This window comes from Vulpes lagopus, chromosome X (assembly GCF_018345385.1).
Source record: "Vulpes lagopus strain Blue_001 chromosome X, ASM1834538v1, whole genome shotgun sequence".
Lineage (NCBI taxonomy): Eukaryota > Metazoa > Chordata > Mammalia > Carnivora > Canidae > Vulpes > Vulpes lagopus.
This window is the reverse complement of record NC_054848.1, coordinates 52,068,052-52,093,674: the sequence shown is the minus strand read 5'-3', so window position 1 is coordinate 52,093,674 and position 25,623 is coordinate 52,068,052. Positions and strand designations below refer to the sequence as shown.

General features: G+C 42.7%; 1 protein-coding gene across 4 annotated transcripts in view; it reads left to right on the top strand.

Annotated features, from left to right (window-relative positions):
* OPHN1 (oligophrenin 1) overlaps nucleotides 1-25,623 on the top strand; it is a 555,959-nt gene that overhangs the window by 446,667 nt on the left and 83,669 nt on the right. For all 4 annotated transcript variants that reach the window (XM_041741146.1, XM_041741144.1, XM_041741142.1 and 1 more), the window contains one exon: nucleotides 17,050-17,209. In XM_041741146.1, coding sequence (XP_041597080.1) covers nucleotides 17,050-17,209 — 160 coding nt within the window. The remainder of the gene's footprint in view (nucleotides 1-17,049; nucleotides 17,210-25,623) is intronic.

Here is a 25,623-nt window from a genome sequence, read left to right as displayed (position 1 = left end):
CATTTCACATTCCCACCAGCAGTGTAAGAGGGTTCCCTTTTCTCCGCATCCTCTCCAACATTTGTGGTTTCCTGCCTTATTAATTTTTCCCATTCTCACTGGTGTGAGGTGGTATCTCATTGTGGTTTTGATTTGTATTTCCCTGATGGCAAGTAACGTGGAGCATTTTTTCATGTGTCTGTTGGTATTGTGTAGGTCTTCTTTTGCCTGACAAGTTTCTGTGCAGACATCTGTTGCTAACCTTATTTCTCTTCCCTTGTAAGTTATGGACTTCATCTGTCTTGCTGATTTTAGACTATTTCTTTATTTCTATATTTTGTAAATTTAACTATGATATGTCTTGGTGTTGGCCTGCTTTTGTTGATTTTGATGGGAATTCCTGTGCCTCCTGGATTTAGATGTCTGTTTCCTTCCCCAAATTAGGGAAGTTTTCAGCTATAATTTCCTTCCAAATATTTATTACTCCTTTCCTCCTCTGTTCTTCTTCTGGGACTCCTATGATACGAATATTATTATACTGATGGAGTCAATGAGTTCCCTAAGTCTATATTCTTGATCTAATATTTTTCTTTCCTTCTTCCTTTCTACTTCATTATTTTCCATAATTTTGTCTTCTGTATCAGTTATTCTTTCCTTTGCTTCTTCCATCCTTGTGGCATTACATCTAGTTGGTTTTACTTCTTAGTTATAGCATTTTTTCTTTCATCCTGCCTAATTTTTAGGTCTTTTATCTTCATGATAAAGAATTCCCTGGTGTCTTCTATGCTTTTCTCAAGCCAAGGTAGCATCCTTATGATTGTCATTTTAAATTCTTTATCAGTTTTATTACTTATATTTGTTTTGATGAGATTCCTGGCTGTGACCTTTTCTTGTTCCTTCTTTTGGGATGAATTCCTCCATCGTGGCATTTTGTCTAGGTCCCTATCTTCTTCTGTGTGTTCAGATCCTGGTGCTTCAGGACATGTCTCTGGTTTATGGTGTGTGCATTCTGCTGCGGTGTTTTGGCTTATCTTTTTCAAGTCACTCCTCTCCCAAGGCTCTCCTTTCCTACATTTGGGAGTGTTTGGACCTTGTCCAGAGTGTGGCAATTTTTTTAACTAGGTGTGCTCTTGTCTGCTTGTTGAGAGACTTGATGCTATTTCCATTAGAAGTGAAGCTTTGCAACACTCTGTGGTTAGAAAATGTGGTGCCTATGTGGGGAATTTGTGCTGGTCTTCAGGGGGAGGGGGCAATTGCATTTGTTCTTAGGCACACTTGCCAGAGAAAAGCAGCACTTGGGGAGCCCAGGATGGGGGAGTGGTGGACTTGGTGTAAGGAGTTTATTCTACCACTCTTGGCATTGTTTACTAAAGATAGTTTTTGCTGAACAGCAGGGGAGAGACATGGTGCCCACATGCTCCTTTGTCCCTGGAGAAGCAGTGCCACCTCTCTTATATAAGCTCCAAGAAGGGGGAACCCACTCTCCTAGCACATCTTAGGGAATCTCAGGTCACACCATCCATCCTCTGAGCTATCTGCCTTCCTTCTTACCAGGGGTACTGCAGCACCTGCCAGTCTCCACACCTGCCATGTTGTAGACCTCTAGAACTCCAGTGTTTGAGCCTCATGGGCATAAAAACTCACAAGAAGCTCCTCTCATTCTCCTCGTCAATGGCTTTGGGAATGTATTTTCCCTCACAAGAAGCTCCTCTCATTTTCCTCCTCAATGGCTTTGGGAATGTATTTTCCTTGTGCAGTCCCCTGTGTACTCCTTTTTGTCTCTCTCACCTCTCTCCATGACTAGGACTGCTTCCCCTCCATAGCACCTGTGATCCTCTTCTCCCCCAAATCATATCTCTGCACCTACTACCTTCCACAATGTGGCCTCTTCTCTCCTAGTTGTGAAGATTGGTTCTGTTAGTCCCTGGATTGATTTCTTAGGTATTCAGAATGGTTTGATATTTATCTAGCTGAGATCGAGGGACCAGAGAAACCTAGGGTCCTCCTACTTCTGTGCCATCTTAGCTACTCCCTCTTGCATGTTTTTTCTTTGGAGATGAATGCTGAGGTGTTTAGGGTTGAAGCAATTTAAAGGATTTAGAAAAGATATATAGAAAGAAAAGCAAATGTAGTGAAATGTTAATTCTTGAATGTAGATATGACAATATGAATGTTCATAATATCATTTTATCAACTTTTTTGTATGTTTGGAAATTTTCATACAGAAAAGTTATAAAGAAAATTCAAATTAAAATAATAAGCTTCTTTCCAGTAGAGAAATATAATTAGAAGAAAATCCATGTGCTTTTAAAATTCACATAATTATTCTGCCTGCCAACTGTTGCTTTATCTATATATCTATGCTTTTGTAAAGTATTCCCACTCTCAGTCCATTTTCTAAGCTAATAACAGGCAGACACAAACTGATCTCAGCCAATTTGGGGTTCCCACTTATCCAATTATTTTCGGTTGTTATGTAGAATTTCTATTATTCAGAGATAGGAGAATACTACAGGTCACCTTTCCCATAACCCCACTATCAGAGGAATATTACAACGGAAGCAAGCCTCAGCCTTCATTCTGTTGGCTCATACATAAAAACAACCTCTTCTATAAACTCTATGAAGTCCCAGCTCCCTACCTTTTCAGATGCTTTGAGTACATTTGCATAAAAGGTTCACTGGAGGGAGATTAGATAATATTATAGCAGCACAATTAGAGTCAGGCAATAAAATCCTGTGATCTAATGCCAAAATGCCAGACCATTTTGTAATTCTAGGCCTGGGCTACCTACCATTCTAAAAGGTGTGGGCTATTAGGCTTACTAGAGTCTTCTTATTTTTGTAATAACAAACATTTCTATTACTTCCAAAGCAATAATATACATTATAGAGATTAGAAAATACAGAAGCATTTAAAAAGTAAAAGCTTTCTATTCCCAGTGTTGGACCCTGGCTCACGGGGTGCCAACGTGTCCCGGTGGACGCCCCAGAGACTCAGACCCCAGACAGGCAGATGCAATTAGCAAGAGGGTTTATTGAATGTTTGCGCAAACAGGCTCTCCGGGAGGAAGAGAGCCCTGATTAGCAATTACAGGTATCTTTTAAAGGTAAAAGAACCCCCCCCTTAAAGACAAAAGAACCCTGGGAGTCGCATAGCATTCAGGTTATCGATTTTTCAGGTCAACATGAACCTATTCAGGGACATTCCAATCAGGGAGTGGGGGGAAATGGTTTTCTTATCACAAACAGAATGCTTTTTGTTGCTAAAACTTCAGGAAAGCACCTGGATAGGCTGCCTCTGGATTAGGGCTGATCCTACTTAGGGGGGGGGGGGGGGGGGGGGTTTCTTCACCAGTATCCAAAATCACGACTATTAATAATTAGCACATTTTCTTCCAGATCATTCTGCGTGTATGTATACACACACAGATGTGCATGCACATACATTTGCCTTTTTTTTTTACCAAAACAAGGTTACGATGTTTTGCAACTTATTTTTTTCAGTTCAATAATTTCTACCTTTCTAGACAATATTAACATTCCCCCAGTTGACCCAAAAATGCCCTTTACAGATAGTGTGTCCAAGCTAAGACTCAATATAGGGTCACACATTTAATCTACTTCTTATGTTCTTTTCATTTTTCAAAAATATAGCACAGTTTTGACGTAGTTTTAGAATATAGGTGAGGTTTGGTGGGCTGAGGTCCGGAACTGATGACCAAGAAAGGATTCTTGAGACATCTTTGGTGCAAAATGGTGATTTTATTAAAGCAGGAAGACAGGACACCTGTTCAGGAAGAGCTGGTGCCCTGGGCTCTTGAGGGGTGGCTAATTATATACCTGAGAGTTGGGAAAAGGGAGTTTTCTTTTTTTTTAATAATAAATTTATTTTTTATTGGTGTTCAATTTGCCACCATACAGAATAACACCCAGTGCTCATCCCATCAAGTGCCCCCCTCACTGCCCGCCACCCAGTCACCCCCACCCCCCACCCGCCTCCCCTTCCACCATCCCTAGTTCGTTTCCCAGAGTTAGGAGTCTTCCATGTTCTGTCTCCCTTTCTGATATTTCCTACCCATTTCTTCTCCGTTCCTTTCTATTCCCTTTCACTATTATTTATATTCTCCAAATGAATGAGACCATATAATGTTTGTCCTTCTCTGATTGACTTATTTCACTCAGCATAATACCCTCCAGTTCCATTCACATTGAAGCAAATGGTGGGTATTTGTCGTTTCTAATGGCTAAGTGATATTCCATTGTATACATAAACCACATCTTCTTTATCCATTCATGAAAAGGGAGTTTTCAAATGAAGTTTTGTATGCTAAAGAGGACCTACAAAATACTGAAAGCCTTGCCATTGTCAGGAAAAAGGTTATTTTTCCCTCTAGTAAGGCATTAACATTAAGATAGTTGGGAGTTTCCTTCTAGAAATTAGGTTATTGATAAGAATGCTTTTTTCTTGTAAATCACTAAGACATTTTCTAAACTGAGGGAGACACATGTCTATAGGACTATGATCTCTATAAATTAAGTATTTGTTTCTCCTTTCCCTTAGCTTTAGGGCAGCCAAGAGTGCCTGAGGAATGTCACACATATCCCACCCAGGAATGTGTATGGGGGAGGGTGGTGTTGCAGGGGGTAGCTTGTGCCTTGTCCTCAGCTAGCCTTCTCTTTCCCATCAGTTTCGGGCTTTTTTTTTTTTTATGACTTTGTGGCTTGTTGATGGGATTAGAGCCAAGATCCACCCATTGTCCTGCGGAGTCTTACTATTTTTTTTGTTTGTTTGTTTTTTTACTTTCTTCAATACCATATTTTTAGCTTGTTCCTCCATTTTCTTCAGTTCTTATAGACAGTATATTTAAAGACAAGATTAATTCAATTTAACTATAGTTTGGCTAGAAAACATAATAGACAATGTTGTGTCCCTTATGCAATATCATATCTAAAGATGCAAATTCATTGGTCTACCTTACTAATGTTATGATTAACCATTGCTCTATTCTTCTAACCTGTCTATGCAAGTTTTAGAGTATCTATACAATATTTGTAACTAGTCCGTATATCTTGACACATCTAAGCAATGAGAAATCACTTTGCCATTAATGATGCTATTGGACCCTGGCTCACAGGTGCCAACGTGTCCCGGCGGACGCCCCAGAGACTCAGACCCCAGACAGGCAGATGCAATTAGCAAGAGGGTTTATTGGACTTTTGCGCAAACGGGCTCTCCGCCTCCGAGGAGGAAGAGAGCCCCGATTAGCAATTACAGGTATCTTTTAAAGGTAAAAGGAAAAAAAAACGCTTAAAGACAAAAGAACCGCGGGAGTCGGGAGTCGCATAGCATCCAGGTTGATTTCTCAGAAGGTCAACATGAACCTATTCAGGGACATTCCAATCAGGGTGTGGGGGGGAAATGGTTTTCTTATCACAAACAGAATGCTTTTTGTTGCTAAAACTTCAGGAAGGCACCTGGATGGGCTGCCTCTGGATTAGGGCTGATCCTACTTACAGGGGGGGTTTCTTCATTCCCTCCTCTTTGTTTGGGCTGATTTTAACCTTAAAATCTTAGGGAACATTTATTTTTTCAGTTTGGAGGGCCCGACATTGTTAATACCAGAGCTTGGGTAATGGACAATTTTTCTCGGATGAACTGGAGCAGCCGGTTAAGGATGCAGGGGCCGAAAGTTAGCAGCAGGAGCAGGATAACTAGAGGGCCCATAATGGTAGAGATTAGGGTGGTCAACCAGGGAGACTGATTAAACCAGCTTTTAAACCAGCCCTGCTGGGCCTCCAGGTCCCTTTGTCTTTTATTTAGCCTATCCCTGAGTTTGGCCATGGAGTCTCTGATGACTCCAGAATGGCCTGCATAGAAACAGCATTCCTCTCCCAGGCCGCACACAGTCCTCCCTCTTTCAGGAGTAGTAAATCCAAGCCTCTCCTGTTTTGAAGTGCTACTTCTGAAAGTGAGGTGAGGGACTGTTCTAACTTAGAAACGGACTGCTCTAGTGCCCGTAGATCCTCATCTACAGTTGCCTGGAGTTCTATATAACGTCGTGAGCCCTGGATCAGAGCAGCTGCGCCAGTACCCACCCCAGTGGCGACCCCTAGTCCCAACATAATGACTAGGGTTAGGGAGACAGGTTCGCGCTGAAAACGGGTGGGATGTTCATCATACTGATTTTCTAGAGTTTCAGCAGGGTGAGAGAACGCCCTGGGTATGATCTGCACCATGACACAGAAGTCGTTTGAGCTATTTAGAACCTTAGCTGACACACAGGGGGTGAGGACTTTGTTGCATGCCCACCAAGTTCCCGGCTGGGGCTCCAGGTAAGAATCAGTCCCCAAAATCGGGGTGGTAGTGTTGCAGAGTCCCTGGTAGCCCCGGGGGGGTGTAGTTAGCCTTGACAGTGATGTAATCCCAGGAGGAGGAGGGCCTCTCATCCTGTATCTCCCTAGTCTCGCACCCCCAATTTTTACAATAGAAGTATTCCCCTCCTCCACAGGTGGGATTTAGCCTGCGATCTCTGTGGTACCCGGGACAGACATAAAAGGGAAGAGTGCTTAGCATGGCCCTTCTGTCAGGCGTGCCACATCCTCCCCATGGGTCTAATCCCAGTCGCCCTGGAGGGCTTTCTCGGTTAGGGGCTCTAGAGGTGTCCAAGTATCCCTCTAGGTCCCATGGGCTAGGGGCCCCTATGGTTAGCTTGCATAGGTCAGGATATAGGTTAGGCCACCAGATTCCCACGGGGGCGGTCTTAGTTATAGACCAGACCTCGTCACCCCCAGACATTAGTACCTGCCAGGTTAACATTTTGAGGGCATGAGGGTCACCTTTGGCGGAGGTGAAGAGCGCTAGGAGAGGTAGGAATATAACAACTGTCATTGAACAATTTTTGAAAGTCTTATCTTGAGCGGGTTTTGGGTGCAGTGGAGCTTCCATTGGGGTGGCTCGCCCGGTCCGTCCTGGCTGGCGTCAGCGGTGCTCGTTGATGGGGCGCGCTTGACGTGTGAGGCGTGGACCCAAGCAGCAATGCTGTCTACCTTTAAGGCGGTTGGGGTGGTCAGTAGTACAGTGTATGGGCCCTTCCAGCGGGGCTCAAGCGTCCTGGACTGATGTTTCCTGATGTAGACAGAGTCACCCATCTGGAACGGGTGTGGGTCGGTTGTGTCTCCGGGGCGGTAGACAGCCGCAAGGGGTTTCCAGATCTGGCGCTGGATAATCTGGAGCGCCTTTAGCCTGTCCTGTAAACGGGGAGTGTTAGCAAGAGGGTCAATAGCAGAATCTAGTAAGTCCGTTACTGGTGGGGGACCTCCATAGAGAAGCTCGTAAGGAGTTAGCCCATGGCGCGCTGGAGTGTTCCGGACTCGGAACAGGACCATGGGGAGGAGTTGGACCCAGTCTCTAGTGCCAGTCTCCAATGTCAATTTGGTTAGGGTCTCTTTAATTGTTCTATTTATTCTTTCTACCTGCCCTGAGCTCTGGGGTCTGTATGCACAATGTAATTTTTAATTTATCCCCAGTAATCTGGCCACCAACTGACTTACCTGGGAGACGAAGGCGGGGCCGTTGTCCGACCCTATTACCTTGGGCAGTCCAAACCAGGGGAAAATTTCTTCTAGGATTTTCTTGACAACCACCTGGGCAGTTTCTCGTTTGGTGGGGAAGGCTTCTGTCCCTCCTCCTGTGGGCCTAGTGCAGCGGCCCGTGCTGTTTCATCGGCCATCCTGTTCCCCTCTGCTACTGGGTCGTTGCCTCGCTGATGCCCCGGACAGTGAATTATCTACCACGGCCGCCCCGGCTTTAAGTTCACTATTTCGTAGAAAGCTACTCCCCTTGGTGTACCAGGTTGCTTCAGCATCTGGCAAAGGCTGGTCCGTCAAGTCCCTTCTGGTGCCATGGACCTCGGCCAGGATCTGGTGGCAATCATGCATTAGCAGGGAGGGGGACTCGGTTTCTGGAAGCAAGGTGGCCGGGTTTAGGGATGTAGCCGTTCCGAACCGTATCCGCTCGGAATTCAGTAGCATGGCCTGATAATGGGTGACCCGAGCGTTTGAGAGCCATTGATCAGGGGGCTGGCGGATGACTGTCTCTATAGCGTGGGGGGGCCACCACAGTGAGGGGTTGGCTGAAGGCCAACTTATCTGAATCTTTTACCAGGACTGCCACAGCCGCTATTATTCGGAGACATGGGGGCCATCCTGACGCCACGCTGTCTAATTTTTTTGAAAAATATGCCACGGGCCTTTTCCAGGGTCCCAGTTTCTGAGTTACGACCCGTTTGGCTATTCCTCAGCGTTCATCAGCATATAGCGCAAATGGCTTGGTTACATCTGGGAGGCTCAGGGCAGGGGCGGCCAATAAGGCCCTATTTATTTTGTCAAAAGCCAATTGTTGCTCCTTTCCCCAGTGGTAGGGGGTGTTGGATTTCGTGAGAGGATATAGGGGAGCCGCCAGCTCTGCAAACCCGGGTACCCAGAGGCGGCAGAACCCGGCACTGCCGAGGAACTCTCGTAGCCCTCTGGCACTAGTGGGTGCTGGGATCAGGGCTACAGCCTTTTTGCGGCCCTCCGTCAGCCACCTCTGGCCTCCTTCCAGGAGATATCCCAGATAGGTCACTCATCTCTGGCCTATTTGGGCCTTTTGGCGGAGGCCCTATACCCCAGTCCTCCCAGTCTCTCGAGCAGGGCCCCCGTACCTTTTACACAATCCCGTTCTGTCTTAGCCGCTATGAGCAAATCATCCACGTACTGCAGGAGAACGAGGTCCGGATGGCCAACTCGGAAGTCTGCCAAGTCCTGATGCAAGGCTTCGTTGAACAAGGTGGGGGAGTTTTTGAATCCCTGTGGTAGCCTTGTCCAAGTGAGTTGTCCTGAGAATCCCGTCTCAGGATCTTTTCATTTAAAGGCAAAAATAGGCTGGCTTTGAGAGCTTAACTTTAGGCAAAAGAATGCATCTTCTAGATAGAGCTCAAGGGTCCTTCTGCCTCAGTTAAAACTGAATGTTGAGCTCCCGTAGCAACCAGGAAGGTCACTGGTTGACCCCCCCACTTTAAGGGTTATCTGAGGCTGGGGGGGGGGCGGCTCCTGGCCCTGACATCCCTAATCTTCATCCTCTAGGGACAGTACGGGAATGGGCTTCTTCTTAGGTACCTGCGTTTGGCCCTTCTTTGGACAATCTTTAACCCAATGTCCTTTTTCTTGCAGGATGCACGCTGGTCTCGTTCAACCCGTGGTTTTCTTTTGTCTCCCAGGTCCTTACTCTGTCCTGACTTACTCTGCCCTGAGCCCTGTACTACGGTGGCCAGTATCCCAGTCAGTTCTTTACTGCATTTCCTCTCTCTCTCTCTCTAAGTAGACATATGGTAGCCCTCCATTAATCTTCCCAGAAAACCTGCCGGCGTCTCATCTTTTCCCTGCACTATAGCACGTACCTTTGCCAAACTGGTGGGGCGTCGCCCTGCCCCTTTGAGACCCACTAGGAGTACCTGGCGATAGAGACGGAGCCGCTCCCTCCCAGCAGCAGTGTCGTAGTCCCAGGTCGGGCCAACCAAGGGGAAAACATCCTCGATTTCATTAGGCAGCTGGGGCGGCCTCCCATCCGCCCCGGGGACATTTTTCTGTAGACGCACTGTCTCTCCTCCGTGGTGAGGAGAATCTGCAGGAGCTGATCAGGGTGCCCATGGGGTCCTGGCTGAGAGAGCAGGGCCTTCACCTGCAAGATAATATCAATATTAAAAGTTCCATTCCTGGGCCACCCGACGTTGAGAGTCGGCCACTCTGAGGAGCAGAAGGTGACCCATCTTCGTTCTCTGACTTCGACCGAAAGGTTGTGTGCTCGGCCGGCGACTTCTTTCCAGTGATCTAGAGTGAGGCTTAAAGGGGTGGTTACAGTTTGCCCCGCGGGTGTAGAAAAGAGGTGAGCGGGGAGGAGGAGGACAGGAAGAAAGACACAGAACAGACAGATGCACACAGATGACAGGACCGGCACGGCGGATTCAGACGGGAGCGGTCGCCAACAACGACCCTCCCCGAAGAGGAGGGAGTGCCGGGCTCCCTCCCTCTTCCAGGCCACTCGGGAGTCCGACTCCGGAGCGGGACCAGAAAGACACAGAACGAACAGACGCACAGGAATGACAGGACTGGCGCGGCGGATTCAGATGGGAGCGGTCGCGAACAACGACCTTCCCTGAAGAGGAGGGAGTGCCGGGGCTCCCTTCCCCTTCCAGACCACTCCGGAGTCCGACTCCGGAGGGGGACCAGGGGTCTCAGGGCACGTCTGCCTCCGCCGCTGGTCCAAATACAGAGTACAGCGTCCTGCAGGCACAATACAGACCCGGCACAGACCCGGCCAGTCAGACAAACGGACGAGACAGATATGACATTTAGCGAGCTCGGTCTTACCTCCTACCGGTCTTAGGATTGAGCCTGGGGCGTCTCGGATCCCGGACGAGCCCCCAAATGTTGGACCCTGGCTCACGGGTGCCAACGTGTCCCGGCGGACGCCCCAGAGACTCAGACCCCAGACAGGCAGATGCAATTAGCAAGAGGGTTTATTGAACATTTGCACAAACGGGCTCTCCGCCTCCGAAGAGGAAGAGAGCCCCGATTAGCAATTGCAGGTATCTTTTAAAGGTAAAAGGAAAAAAAACGCTTAAAGACAAAAGAACCGCGGGAGTCGCATAGCATCCAGGTTGATTTCTCAGAAGGTCAACATGAACCTATTCAGGGACATTCCAATCAGGGTGTGGGGGGGAAATGGTTTTCTTATCACAAACAGAATGCTTTTTGTTGCTAAAACTTCAGGAAGGCACCTGGATGGGCTGCCTCTGGATTAGGGCTGATCCTACTTACAGGGGGGGTTTCTTCATTATGCTAATTCACAAAGCCACTGGTGTTGATTAGAGATGTAGTTAGCTGAAGTTTAGAGTAGTTCATCTGCCTTCTGGTTAGTTTTTTAAATACTGATTAATCACTCTTAAGTTTGTGTGTATTTACAAGTAGAATGCTACAATCATAACTAACCTATCCTGGATTATACATGAAAACTAACAAACATATATCAAATTTTATCAATTCCAAGGGACACTTTTTTTTTCAAGTTTTAACCTGAATTTTCAATGCATCTTAGAATCAATGGTTTCTGAAAAATTACTGTTGTCTGGAAGCAGAGCAGTTTGGATATATTTATCATAAACTTTATATGCATGGACTTGGTCATAGCCATTCATATTATAGTCATTTTGGTTAAATTATGTTCATTCTCGGGTTTACTTTCTATTTAAAATATCTTTAAAATATTATATAATTTGACAATAAAGTGATCCCTAAAATGATGGTGTAGTTGCAATTGTTGACACCGATGAACATCAGGACATTACACTATGTTGAAGCTTTTAAACATAAATTATAGAAAAATAAATAAAATAAATAAAAAAAGGTAATTAAACAGCAGTGGAGGAAAGGAAACCTGCCTGCCTAAAGGGCACCATCCTCAGGAATAGGGACTGCTTACTTTGTGATGGACACTGACTCACTCTCTCCCTCTATTAATATCTTATCCCTTAAGAATACTTCTTATGCAAGACTTCAAGTATATGCAGAATTCGAAGGAATGCTATATGGAATTCTTATGAGCCTATCACCCAGCTTCAATAGTTATCAATATGTGGCTAATCTTGTTTCATTGATATCTCTACCCACTCTCCCCCAAATTATTTTGAAATTAATTAATATATCTATCACTTCACATAATTTCATTTTTTTCCTTTTGTGGTGATTACACATAAGATTTACCCTCAGCAAATTTCAAATGTACAATAGGGTATTGTTAATCCTATTCTCATTCCTGTACATTAGATCTCCAGAACTTAATCATCTTATATAACTGAAACTTTGTACCACTTGACCAGCATCTTCCCATTTCCCCCCCCACTTCAGCTCCAGGCAACCACCATTCTACTCTCTTCTTCTAAGTCTATTTTGAATTCCACTATAAGCAAGATCATTTAGCATTTATCCTCTTGTGTCTGGTTTATTTTATTTAACATGTTTTCTGTGTTCATCCTTGCTGTGGCAAATGGCAGAGTTTCCTTCTTTAAGAGTGATTAACGTTCCATTGTATGTATATATTTATCTATTTGTCTATTGTTGAATAAGTTGCTTCCATATATTGGCTTTTGTGCATAATGCTGCAATGGGAGTGCACATATATTTTTGAGATACTCATTGCATTTCCTTTGGATTGTCTATGCAAAATTAGCAAATTTTCAGAATCTCTAAAAGTAGAAAGAGAGTTTTATTTGAGCCTACGTTAGGATAGTTGCCCAGGAAACATGGTCTTCACAAGGAAGGAAGTGCTCCAGAAAATGAATGGTTTTTACAGGGTTATATACTTTTTTTTTTACATCTTGTAATGGCTCAAAATATTATAGCTTAGCATAAAGGCAAGAATCACCAGTTTTATCATACAGGAATGCATATGATGTGGGTGTTGTGCCCAAGATTACATATCTGAGAAACCACCAAGGAGCCGACACTGAAGCAAACACATGAGGGTTTATTTACAAGCTCGAGCTTGCATCCAAGTATACTCCACACAACAGTGCAGGGGCTTGGACCCCGAGGTGGGTTACAGCTGGGTTTTTATGGGCTGGTCTAGGGGATTTTCAGAAGGGGTGGAGGAATTTTTTTCATTCCAATATGGGGGAAAGGGTGGGGGAGTTTCTTAAGATCTGTTTTCCTTCCAACACAGGATTTTCTGTCTCTGTCCAGGGCTTTCTGAGCTCTGTTATCTTTCTGATATGGGATTCTCTGTTAAGGGCATTCTGAGCTCTGTTATATTTCCGATATGGGATTCCCTGTCAAGGACATTCTGCAGTTTTTCCTCTAAAGTTCAGCTCTAATTCATAGGGGCCTGAGATGGCTGTACTTGTGCTAATGCTAAACTTGAGGTGGAATGGCCTTAAGTGGGGCCTCTAAGCAGAAAATGTCAAGAAAGAATTTTTGACATGTTTTCAGTGCAAAAAAGTGTTTTTATTAAGGAATGAGACAAAATAAAAAACAAAAATAAATTAAATAAATAAAGCATGAGACAGGACCTATGCGCAGAAATTGCTGCACTGCGACTGTGGAGCAATTCAATATATACTTTTAAATTGGAGGAGCAGAGATAAGTAAAGCCACTAAAGGGATTTCCTTATGTTAAAGATAACTTTTAGGATCCTGGAGGTCTGGCTATTGTCAAGCTATGGCTCCTTTTCATCTCTAGCAAAACATCAACATTAAGGCAGCCAGAGTTCCTTGAGGAATGTCACACTCTGCATGTCTCAGGCATTTCTCAATGGGCTGCAAGTTGTAAGGAAATTTAATTTTATCTACATTTCTCTTGCCTTTCTTCTCATCATAGGGAGTAGGAACATTAATATCTTAAGGACAAGGTGGCTTTCCTTTAGGCTATTCATTCACAAAGCAGGTGTACAGTGTATTCATGTTGAGCCATGGGGGTCAGGCTTTTGATTTAAACAATGTTTATTAAAAAAAATAAAATAAAATAATGTTTATTGCCATGCCAGCTAAAAGAGAAATCTAAAATGGCTTCTCTTGTATATTAGGCCTTTAGGGAGTTTTTCTTTCATCAGGATATATATCCAGAAATGGGATTGCTGGATTATAAGGTAGTTCTATTTTACAGGCATTTTAGTTTATGACCTCTACTCTAAACCATCTAATAAAAATTATTTTTTCTGGGACGCCTGGGTGGCTCAACAGTTGAATGCTCGCCTTTGGCTTGGGGCCTGATCCCAGGATCCTGGATTGGGTCCCCCTACCCCCACATCAGGCTCCCTGTAGGGGGCCTGCTTCTCCCTCTGCCTGTGTCTCTGCCTCTTTCTCTCTTTGTCTCTCATGAATAAATAAATCTTTAAAAAATTATTTTTCCCTAAAGTGGAGGCTTTTTACAACCTCCCTTTGGTACCCTTTGTGTTCCGTTCTGTTTTAAATTTTGATGTTCTAAAAGTTGTACTTATTGTCTCTAGTCCATGTGGACTAGAGAATTTAAGATTTGTTTGCTGTCAAATCATATCACAAACTCCTACCTAATTCACTACTCACAATGCTCTTATTTTTTGTTTTATTTCTCTTATTAATACACAATTTGGGATGTGATTTATACTTCTTAATTATAATATATAACAAAAAGGGAGATATCAAATGCAAAGAAATCTCTGCAAAGAATAGATTACCTTCCAAATCTCATAAGAAAACCAAGAAGTAAAGGTGTCCTAAATGGGATACCAGGAACCTCCCTTAGAGAAAAAGAAGATGGCTTTAGCTTAAAGGGAGCCCCACAAGGGTTTTGATTTCTTAACAGGAACTAGATGAGCAAGCAGTGGGATGCAATAGGATGGCTCCAAGACTAGTGGCCCAACAAATACAAGTTTGAAATCTTATATTGTCATGTATTCACAAACTGTGAACTTGATTAAGTGCTTTACCTTCTGTAAACCTAATCTTCAGAGATAAAACACTCTGCCTTTTTTGGAGTTGAGAGTATTAAGTGAGCTCTGCCACCTTCACCCAAAGGCCATTCCTTTCAAAGTTCACAGAAGGAGATAAGCATTCACACTTGTTGGAGACTGTTGTCTCACAAGTGTCCTCGCCTTGCTACTAGTGGTTTAGCCACTTGGTGGTGGTATGTAGTTGCTTTCCCATTTTAACATCTCCAAAAAACTGTCATTAAGTAATAAGGGTTAATTGTTGAAATATTTAAACTGTTAAAATGGACCTATCACCTGCCCAACAATAACAAATGCCTGTGAATGGTTGCTGTTCATTATCATGAATGGCATCCAGCCTTTGTCATTGGCTTAACAGACTGCATTAAGATTTGTCTAAGGATTCTGTCTCTGTCCATTACCCACTTAGTAAAAAAAGACTGCCTATTGATGAGGTTGGCATCTCAGGGGCTTTTACCTGGGTGGGTTTTGAAAATTAGTGTTTGCTGTGGGTTGTCTCACTGCCTCATCTTCCCACCCCCACATCTAAACTAACCAAATATCTGCCCATCCTTTATTTGCTGCCTCCAGTACTATTTGAAAGAGCAGTAGAGGCACTCAGTTCCATTAAAAATAATTCATTGGGGGATCCCTGGGTGGCGCAGCGGTTTGGCGCCTGCCTTTGGCCCAGGGCGCGATCCTGGAGACCCGGGATCGAATCCCACGTCGGGCTCCCGGTGCATGGAGCCTGCTTCTCCCTCTGCCTGTGTCTCTGCCTCTCTCTCTCTCTCTGTGACTATCATAAGTAAATAAAAAAAAAAATTAAAAAAAAAAATTAAAAATAATTCATTGGTATCTGCTTTGTGGAAGTCACACACACTTGGAAGTTGTTTACCACCTAGTAAGGAAGGCCGATAAGAAACAGAAAATTGTAACATACTTGCTTGCCAATGGTGTCAATCAAGAAGACAACAGGCTGTGAGAGCCCTGAAGGAGATATCACCTAAAGTTAATCTCAGAAGATAAATAGACATTATTCAGGTCCAGGAGGAAGGAGACATTCTAAGTAGAAGTGGCATGAAACAGCATAGTATAGTCAGAAAACCTAATTTACGCAGTGTAGTACAAGAGTGTCAGAGGTCGGCAGTGCCTAGATGTAACCTCCTGGAGAGGTAATATAATAGCAGATTTTTCTAATGCAATATTTCTAGGATACTATGCTAAGGCAATTTAGCTCTATGTAATGGTCCTCTGAAGTGCATACTATTTTTCTATGTGGAAAAACTGAATGAAGCCCAGAGAGGTTAGGCACTGACACTATTGCACAGTTGAGTGGTAGTATTATTTAGGATTCAAACTCAGGTCAGCTTCAGAGTCCATTGCAATTAGAAACAGGCCTTAAGTTGCAACTTTAAAGAGAGTTGGCCCTATTCTATAAGTGCTAGGAAGCCCCTAAAGAGAATTTTAGCATGGAGAGTGGTTAGGGATCAGAATATTGGCAATTACAGGCTCTACTCTGAAGAGATTGACTGATTTCAGGGAAATCCCTTTCCTTCTTTGGTCCTCTGTTTTGGATATGTTTGTTTTGCTTTTGTTTTTGTTTCGGGGTGTGTGTGTGTGTGTGTGTGTGTGTGTGTGTGTGTGTGTGTGTGATTTCATCTGTAAAATGAGGACAGTGATAAAGAGCTAATTTGAAGGATCTCTTTGAGTTCTTTGATTTTTTTACTTTCAAACTAGAGGTGGGGGGAGGAGCTAGATTCCTGATTGGTGAAACTGATAGGTACTTCTCTATGTGCTTTGTTCTTTTTTATATGTGTTTTATACATGCTGTACTTCTTGTCTGGAATGTTGTCTTGCTTCTTTCTTGTATTTCCAAATACTTTCTAATTATAGCTGCCAACCCCCTCCTCTTAACTTCTACAGTGCTACTAAGTTAACTAGGTTTCACTTGGCCCCTAATTATACACTATCTTTTATTCTTTGCTATTTGTTTCCTTTGTAGTCTTTCTTCTCCTATGTGATGAGGGAGCAGAAGGCAAGATGAGGACAAAGCACAAGCTGACACCCACAACCCTCCCCCACTCTTGGAGTGGGAAATGTGTGATATTCTTCCAGGAAACTTCCAATTATGTTAATGTAATGCCTTGCTAGAGGGAAAAACAACCTTAACTTGACAATAGCAAGGCCCCCAGTATCTCGTAGGTCCTCTTTAGCATATGAAAGTTCTTTTGAAAAACCTTTCTTTTCCTTACCTCCCCCAACTCCTAAGTATATAATCAGCCATCCCTCACAACCCTGTGCTCTTTCTGCCCTTGGGTCCTGTCCCTGCTTTAATAAAACCATAATTTTGCACCAAAGATGTCTCAAGAATTCTTTCTTGGCCATTGGCTTCAGACTACACCCCATTAAACCTCACCTATATTTCAAAACTACATCACGTGTATTTTGGACTCTCATTTTTTTCCTCCTTTTTAGTTTTATCTTACCCCCTATATATCACCTGATATCCTCTTGGTCACGAGGGGGTCTTGGAGAAAATCCTGTTAATCATTTTCTTTCTCTTTTGGCAGTGTATGTGAGCACAGCAAAGAGAATCTTATGACCCCCTCCAACATGGGTGTGATCTTTGGACCTACTCTGATGAGAGCTCAGGAGGACACTGTTGCTGCCATGATGAACATCAAATTCCAGAACATCGTGGTGGAAATCCTAATTGAACACTTTGTCAAAGTATGTATTCCCGATTTTCACCATCACTTCTCCACGCATATGACACTTTCCCTAGCCACATTTTAGAGTTATATCTCTCTACCTTGCTTAAGCTGATAATGGAAGGAAATTCCATTATGACACAATGGGATTTAATAGCATTTCTGACACTGAAATTCATTCATTTAGCAAATATTGCTCAATTCTATAAATATTTTATTATCAGGCATCAAGCTAGATGGTATAGAAAAAGAAAAAAAGATCATTGTTCATGCCTTTACAGAGTTAACAGTATAATATGAAGATAGCCATATATACAAATGGAAATGATAGATATAAAAGTGGTGTATATGCAATGAACCCATAAAGAAAGAAATATCTATACTTATTTAAACCTCATCTCATTTCAAAAAAAATTAGGGTGATATATTTTATACGGTATATAAAATACAAGGTACCATACAATATAATTAGGTCAAATGAAAAAGGAAAAATAGGATAGAGATAGGAAATGAACCCAGAAATGAGGCTAGACAAGAAATATTTGTTGACAAGTCCTATATACTTGCTACAGATGGCCCTTTGTTTGGCTATAAGCTTTCTAGCAGTCAATATACTCCTTCCAAAGCATAATTCAATAATTTTTTTTTCTGCAGGGAGTGGAGGCTAATGATACAGTCTAGATGGCATCCACAGTTCAAATCCAAGCTCTACCACAAATGAGCTACATTTGGTGGGATACAGCTTAGGATTCTAGGACTCCATATACAAACACAGTGGCCCCAATAAAAGAGACATTTATTACTTGATTGTGGAATAGTCCAGTGAGGTGTTCCAGGGCTAGTATGGTAACTTGACAGAGGCAGGCACCTAGTTTCCTTCTTTCTTGTTGTTTTGCCATCTCTAAAAGGTGCTTTACCTGCATGACCAAATACCTTCTATATCATATCAATTAAAAAGGATGAAAGAAAGGCAAGTGAAGGATACAACCTTTAATTTAAGGCCATGACCTGGAAGTCACATATATCACTTTTATTTACATAACATTTCAGAATGTAATCCCATGGACACATCTAGCTATAAGAGAGTTAGGGAAGTGTAGTTTTTATTTGATGCCATCATGTGCCCAGATAAGTCTTTAGGTCTTTTGCTTAAACAAAAATAAGAGAATGTATATTGGATTACAGATGGAATTCTCTGCTATTATCTGTGTTATATCAAACAACTTCTCTGATAGTCATTTTTTCAGCTGAAATGTAAAGATGATAATAAATCTGTACAATGTGACAAGCACATGTCCAAGGCCACTTAGCTAGTAGCAGAACTAGGGTTTAAATCCAGTTAGCCTGACTCAGACTTGAAGTACTTAATCACTATGAAGTGCTGCATCATCAGTCATTTTTGAATGGTGATATTATTAGGCATACAGGATATCCCTGTTGTGTTCATATCCATTCGGATTATGAAGGATGGGTCCTTACAGAGAATTACAACTGATATCAGTAGTGAGGATGGAAATAAAGGAAAATAGGGAAAGAAAATTTCAAGGAGATGATCCAGCATGAACAGAGGCCCAAAGGATTAAAACCCCAAGTAATTTGGTATTGTTAGAACATGAAATAAAAATATCAGTGCCAGAGATGTGATTGGAGGAAGACAGGGGCCAGGTCTAAAAGGACTAAACTCTGTCTAGTTGATGATTTTGGAATGTTTAGCATTGTTCCTACATGATTGGGAAAGCATTGCTTAAAAGCAGAGTAGTATGATGGATAGCTTTCCATTTAGGAGACATTATCTTGCCTGTGGTGTGAAAGATAGTTCAGAGAGAGATAGAGAGTAGTTCCATAGAGCAATAAATAACTGTAGTCTGAATCACAGTGGTAGGAAGAGGAACAGGGAAGGAAAAGCATAGGGCTTAGTGATTGGAAGTGGAAAATGTGGGAGAGGAAGACGTCTTAATTCTGGATAATTGACTTGGCTGACTGGATAGATGAGGCTGTCTTTCATAAATACAAAAAATACAGAGTGGGAAGGTTTGGGGAAAGATGGGGGAAAAAACTTGATTTGCATCAGGTTGGACTTCAGATTCCTGAAAGATAGCCAGAAACCAATATTTGGGAAGTCATTGGAATAAAGTAACGAGTAGCAAATTTTATCAAAGAGAAGGTTTATCGTAAATATTTTAGGCTGTGTAGGTCATAGAAATCTTTCACAGCTATTCACCTCCACCTTTGTACTGGGAAAGCACCAATAGGTAACATGTAAGCAAATGAATATTCCAATAAAACTATTTCTTTGTTTTTTCTTTCATTTTATATTTTTTATTGAAGGTTGATTTGCCAACATAGAGTATAACACCCAGTGCTCATCCCATCAAGTGCCCTCCTCAGTCCCGTTACCCAGTTACCCCTACCCCCGCCTGCCTACCCTTCTACTACCCTTTGTTTATTTTCCAGAATTAGGAGTCTCTCAAGTTTTGTCACCCTTTCCAATTTTTGCCACTCATTTTCCCAACTTTCCCTTATAATCCCTTTTACTATTTCTTATATAGCCCGTATGAGTGAAACCAACCATATGATGATTGTCCTTCTCTGACTGACTTACTTCACTCAGCATGATACCCTCCAGTTCCATTCAAGTAGGAGCAAATGGTGGGTATTTGTCGTTTCTAATGGCTGAGTAATATTCCATCTTCTTTATCCATTCATCTGTCAAAGGACATTGAGGCTCCTTCCACAGTTGGGCTATTGTGGACATTGCTGCTATAAATATTAGGGTGAAGGTGTCCCAGTGTTTCCCTGCATCTGTATCTTTGTGGTAAATACCCAGTGGTGCAGTTGCTGGGTTGTAGGGTAGCTCTACTTTTGACTCTTTAAGGAACCTCCATACTGTTTTCAGAGCAGCTGTGCCAGTTTTCATTTCCACAAGAGTATAAGAGAGTTCCCCTTTATCCACATCCTCTCCAACGCTTGTTGTTTCCTGGCTTGTTAATTTTTAACCATTCTCACTGGTGGTATCTCATTGTGGTTTTGATTTGTATTTCCCTTATGGCAAGTGATGCAGAGCATTTTCTCATGTGCTTGTTGGCCATGTCTATGTCTTCCTCTGTGAAATTTCTGTTCATGTCTTCTGCCCATTTCATGATTGGATTGTTACTTTGCTGTTGAGTTTAGTAAGTTCTTTATAGATCTTGGATACTTGCCCTTTATCTGTCATTTGCAAATATCTTTTCCCATTCTGTAGGATGTCTTTTAGTTTGTTGACTGTTTCTTTTGCTGTGCAGAAGCTTTCTATCCTGATTAAGTCCCAATAGTTCATTTTTGCTTTTGTTTCCTTTGCCTTCATAGATGTATCTTGCAAGAAGTGACTGTGGCCAAGTTCAAAAAGGGTGTTGCCTGTGTCGTTCTCTAGGATTTTGATGGATTCTTGTCTCACATTTAGATCTTTCATCCATTTTGAGTTTATCTTTGTGTATGGTGTAAGAGAAGGGTCCAGTTTCATTCTTCTGCATGTGGCTGTCTAATTTTCCAAGCACTATTTATTAAAGACACTTTCCTTCTTCCAGTGGATATTCATTACTGTTTTGTTGAATATCAGTTGAACATAGAGTTGAGGGCCAATTTCTGGGTTCTCTATTCTGTTCCATTGATCTATGTGTCTGTTTTTGTGCCAGTACCACACTGTCTTGATGAACACGGCTTTGTAATACAGCTTGAAATATGGCATTCTGATGCCCCCAGCTTTGGTTTTCTTTTTCAATATTACCCTGGCTATTCAGGGTCTTTTCTGATACCACACAAATATTAAGATTATTTGCTCCATCTTTCTGAAAAAAGTCCATGGTATTTTGATAGGGATTGCATTGAACGTATAAATTGCCTTGGGTAGCATAGACATTTTCACAATATTAATTCTTCCAATCCATGAGCATGGAATGTTTTTCCATCTCGTTGTGTCTCGGTCTTCCTAAATTTCTTTCAGAACTGTTCTATAGTTTTTAGGGTAACAATTCTTAATCTCTTCAGTTTGTTTTATTCCTAGGTATTTTGTGCTTTGGGTGCAATTGTAAATGGGATTGATTTCCGTGCATTGATTTTGTATCCTGCCACATTGTGTAATTGCTGTATGAGTTCTAGCAATCTTAGGGTGGAGTCTTTTTGGTTTTCTATATACAGTATCATATCTGTAAAAAGGGAGAGTTTGACTTCTTCTTTGCCAATTTGAATGCCTTTAATTTCTCTTTGTTGTCTGATTGCTGAAGCTAGGACTTCTAGTACTATATTGACTAACAGTGGTGAGAGCGGATATCCCTGTTGTGTTCCTGATCTTCGGGGAAAGGCTCCCAGTGTTTCCCCATTGAGAAAGATAATCACTGTGGGCTTTTCATACATTGCTTTTAAGATATTGAGGAATGTTCCCTCTATCCCTACACTCTGAAGAGTTTTGATCAGGAATGGATGCTGTATTTTGTCCAATGCTTTCTCTGCATCTATTGAGAGGATCATATGGTTCTTGTTTTTTCTCTTGTTGATGTGATCTATCACGTTGATTGTTTTATGAGTGTTGAACGAACCTTGCATACCAGGAATAAATCCCAGTTGGTCATGGTGAATAATCTTCCTGATGTATTGTTGGATCCTATTGGCTAGTATCATGTTGAGAATTTTTGCATCTGAGTTCATCAGGGATATTGTTCTATAATTCTCCAATTTGGTTCGGTCTTTGTCTGGTTTTGGAATCAAAGTGATGCTGGCATAATTAAATGTGTTTGGACGTCTTCTATCACTTTCTATCCTGCAGAACAGGCTTAGTAGAATAGGTTTTATTTCTTCTTTAAACGTTCCATAGAATTCCCCGAAGAGGCCATCTGGCCCTGGACTTTTGTGTCTTGGGAGGTTTTTTAATGACTGCTTCAATTTCCTCCCTGGTTATTGGCTGTTCAGGTTTTCCATTTCTTCCTGTTCCACTTTTGGTACTTTGTGGTTTTCCAGAAATGCATCCATTTCTTCCTGATTGCCTGATATATTTGCATATAACTGCTCATAATATGTATTAAAAATCATATTTCCTTGGTATTGGTTGTAATCTCTGCTTTTTCATTCATGATTTTATTAATTTGAATCTTCTCTCTTTTCTTTTTAATATGGCTGGCTAGAGGTTTATCTATCTTACTATTCTTTCAAAAACCAACTCCTGGTTTTATTAATCTGTTCTACAGTTCTTCTGGTCTCTATTTCATTGAGTTCTGCTGAATCTTTATTAACACTCTTCTTCTGCTGGGTGAAGGTTTCATTTGCTGTTCCTTCTCCAGCTCCTTTAGGATACAAGTTTAGCTTTTGTACGTGAGTTCTTTCCAGTTCTTGGATGGATGCTTGTATTGTGATGTATTTCCCCCTCAGGACTGCTTTTGCTGTATCCCAAAGATTTTGAACAGTTGTATCTTCATTCTCATTAGTTTCCAGGAATCTTTTTAATTCTTCTCTAATTTTCAGGTTGACTCTCATCTTTTAGCAGGATGATCCTTAACCTCCACGTGTTTGAAATCTTTCAAATTTCTTCTTGTGTTTTAGTTATAGTTTCAAAGCATTATGGTCTGAAAATATGCAGGGGACAATCCCAATCTTTTGGTATCAGTTAAGACCTGATTTGTGACCCAGTATGTGGTCTATTCTGGAGAAAGTTCTATGTGCACTTGAGAAGAATGTGTATTCAATTGGGTTTGGATGTAAAGTTCTGTAAATATCAGTGAAATCCATCGGGTCCAGTGTATCATTTAATGCCCTTGCTTCTTTGGAGTTGTTGTGTTTAGAAGATCTATCAATTGTAGAAAGTACGTATTCAAGCCTCCCAGTATAAGTGTATTTTTATCTAAGTATGTCTTCACTTTGGTTATTAATTGATTGATATACCTGGCAGCTCCCACATTCGGGGCACAAATATTCATGATTGTTAGGTCCTCTTGTTGGATAGATCCTTTAAGTATGATATAGTGTCCCTCTTCATCTCTTATTACCATCTTTGGGATAAACTTTAATTCATCTGAAATGAGGATGGCTACCCCTGCTTTCTTTTGAGGACCATCTGAATGGTAAATGGTTCTCCAACCTTTTATTTTCCGGCTGTAGGTGTCCTTAGGTCTAAAATGAGTCTCTTGTAAACAGCAAATAGATGGGCTTTGCTTTTTTATCCAGTCTGAAACCCTGTGCCTTTTGATGGGGTCATTAAGCCCATTCACGTTCAGAGTTACTATTGAAAGATATGAATTTAGTGTCATTATGATATCTATTCAGTCCCTGTTTTTGTGGATTGTTTCCTTGGACTTCCTCTTTCTTTTACAGGGTCCCCCTTAATATTTCTTGCAGAGCTGGTTTGGTGGTCACATATTCTTTCAGTTTCTGCCTGTCTTGGAAGCTCTTTATCTGTCCTTCTATTCTGAATGAGAACCTTGCTGGATAAATTATTCTTGGCTGCAGGTTCTTCTCCTTTAGGACCCTGAATTTATCCTGCCAGCCCTTTCTGGCCTGCCAGGTCTCTGTGGAGACGTCTGCTGTTAACCTAATACTTCTCCCCATAAAGGTTAGGGATTTCTTGTCTCTTGCTGCTTTAAGGATTTTCTCTTTATCTTTTGAATTTGCAAGTTTCACTATTAAATGTCGGGGTGTTGAACGGTTTTTATTGATTTTAGGGGGGTATCTCTCTATCTCCTGGATCTGAATACCTGTTTTCCTCCCCATGTTAGGGAATTTCTCAGCTATGTTTTGTTAAAATACAGTTTCTTGTCCTCTGTCCCTTTCGGCGCCCTCTGGAACCCCAGTTAAACGTAGATTTTTCCTTCTGAGGCTATCATTTATTTCCCTTAACCTTTCTTCATGGTCTTCTAATTGTTTTTCTCTTTTTTCCTCAGTTTCTTTCCTTGCCATCAACTTGTCTTCTATGTCACTCACTCCTTCTTCTACCTCGTTAACCCTCATCGTTAGGACCTCCAGTTTGGGTTGCATCTCATTTAATTGATTTTTAATTTTGGCCTGATTAGATCTAAATTCTGCAGTCATGAAGTCTCTTGAATCCTTTATGCTTTTTTCCAGAGCCACCAGTAGCTTTTTATTTGTGTTTCTGATTTGGGTTTCTGACATTTAATTGTAATCCAAATTTTGTAATTCTGTGGGAGAGAGTGCTGTTTCTGATTCTTTTGTGGTGAGTTTCTTCCAGTTCTGCTTGGTCAAGATCTTGCTTTTCTCCTGTCTTTCCAGCTGATCTTCTGGGTGAGGGGCCTACTGTGCTGATTCTCTGTTGTGTGCACCTGGGGGAGCTGCCCAGCCCCCTTCCAGGTGCGGGGCTCATGGGGAGCTGTTGTTTATCCTGTGAGGCCCCTGCTGCGTGGTGGCCCTGCTCAGTCCCAGGTACAATGTGAGACCAGGAGGATCAACAGCAGTGGCGGCAGCCAGCTCTCCAGCTCTGGATCAGCTCCAGCAATAACTACAGCAGCTCCCAGTCTGTAGGGGCCTGGATGCTGCAGGGGCCTGGATGCTCCGTGGGCGGGGGGCACTGACTTGCACAGCTCAGGGTGCCTGGAGACGGGAGCATCCTTGCTGACCTTTGTCCTCAGGGCCTTCGCCCCTCTTGGGGGGAATGCCGGATCTTGCGCTGTGTCCCCCAGCGCCCTGGGCTCCGGGGCCTTCGCCGCTGGAATCGTGGTCCTGGGGCCACACAGCCCCCTCTGCATGGAGCCGCCACCTGATCTGCCGCCTGAGCTGCTTCCTGGCCCCGTCAGGTGCGTGCTGCAGCCCTTTATGGAGCTCAGACTGCTGTGTGTGTTGCACTCTCCCCCGGGGCACAGTTCCTCTGTTAGTGCCCCTGGGAGCCTGAGGGCATCCCTGCCCCTCCTGGGATCCTGCTGGAGCTCCCTGTGAGCGCCTTTCGGTCCAGGAAGATTGATAAAGTTCCTGCTTCTCCAGGCCAGGGCTTTCCTGTCCTGTGGGTCCTCACCATGTGGCCTTAGCCCAGCTCCTTGCGGTGGCCCCTCCCCCTTGGATGCTTTTTTATTTATTTATTTTTTTCTGTCTTCCTACCTTGATAGAAGCGGGAACTCTTCTCACTGTAGCATTACAGCTGTTCTCTCTTTAAATCTCAGGCTGAATTCATAGGTTTTCAGGATGATTTGAAGTTATCTAGGTAAGTTGGTGGGATCAGGTGACTTGGGGACCCTACTCTTCTGCCATCTTGCCCCGCCCCCCCCACCTTTGTTTCTGTCACCACATCACCTTTTCTCTTGGACCCTCCTGCCTCCCTCTTGTAAGGCCCCTTTTGGTTATAATTGGCTTACCTGGATATTCCAAGATAATCTTCCCATCTAAAAATCCTTACCTTAATCATATCCCCAGTCTCTTTTGCCATGTAAGGTAACATAATACCTGGTTCTGGGGATTTTTTGTTGT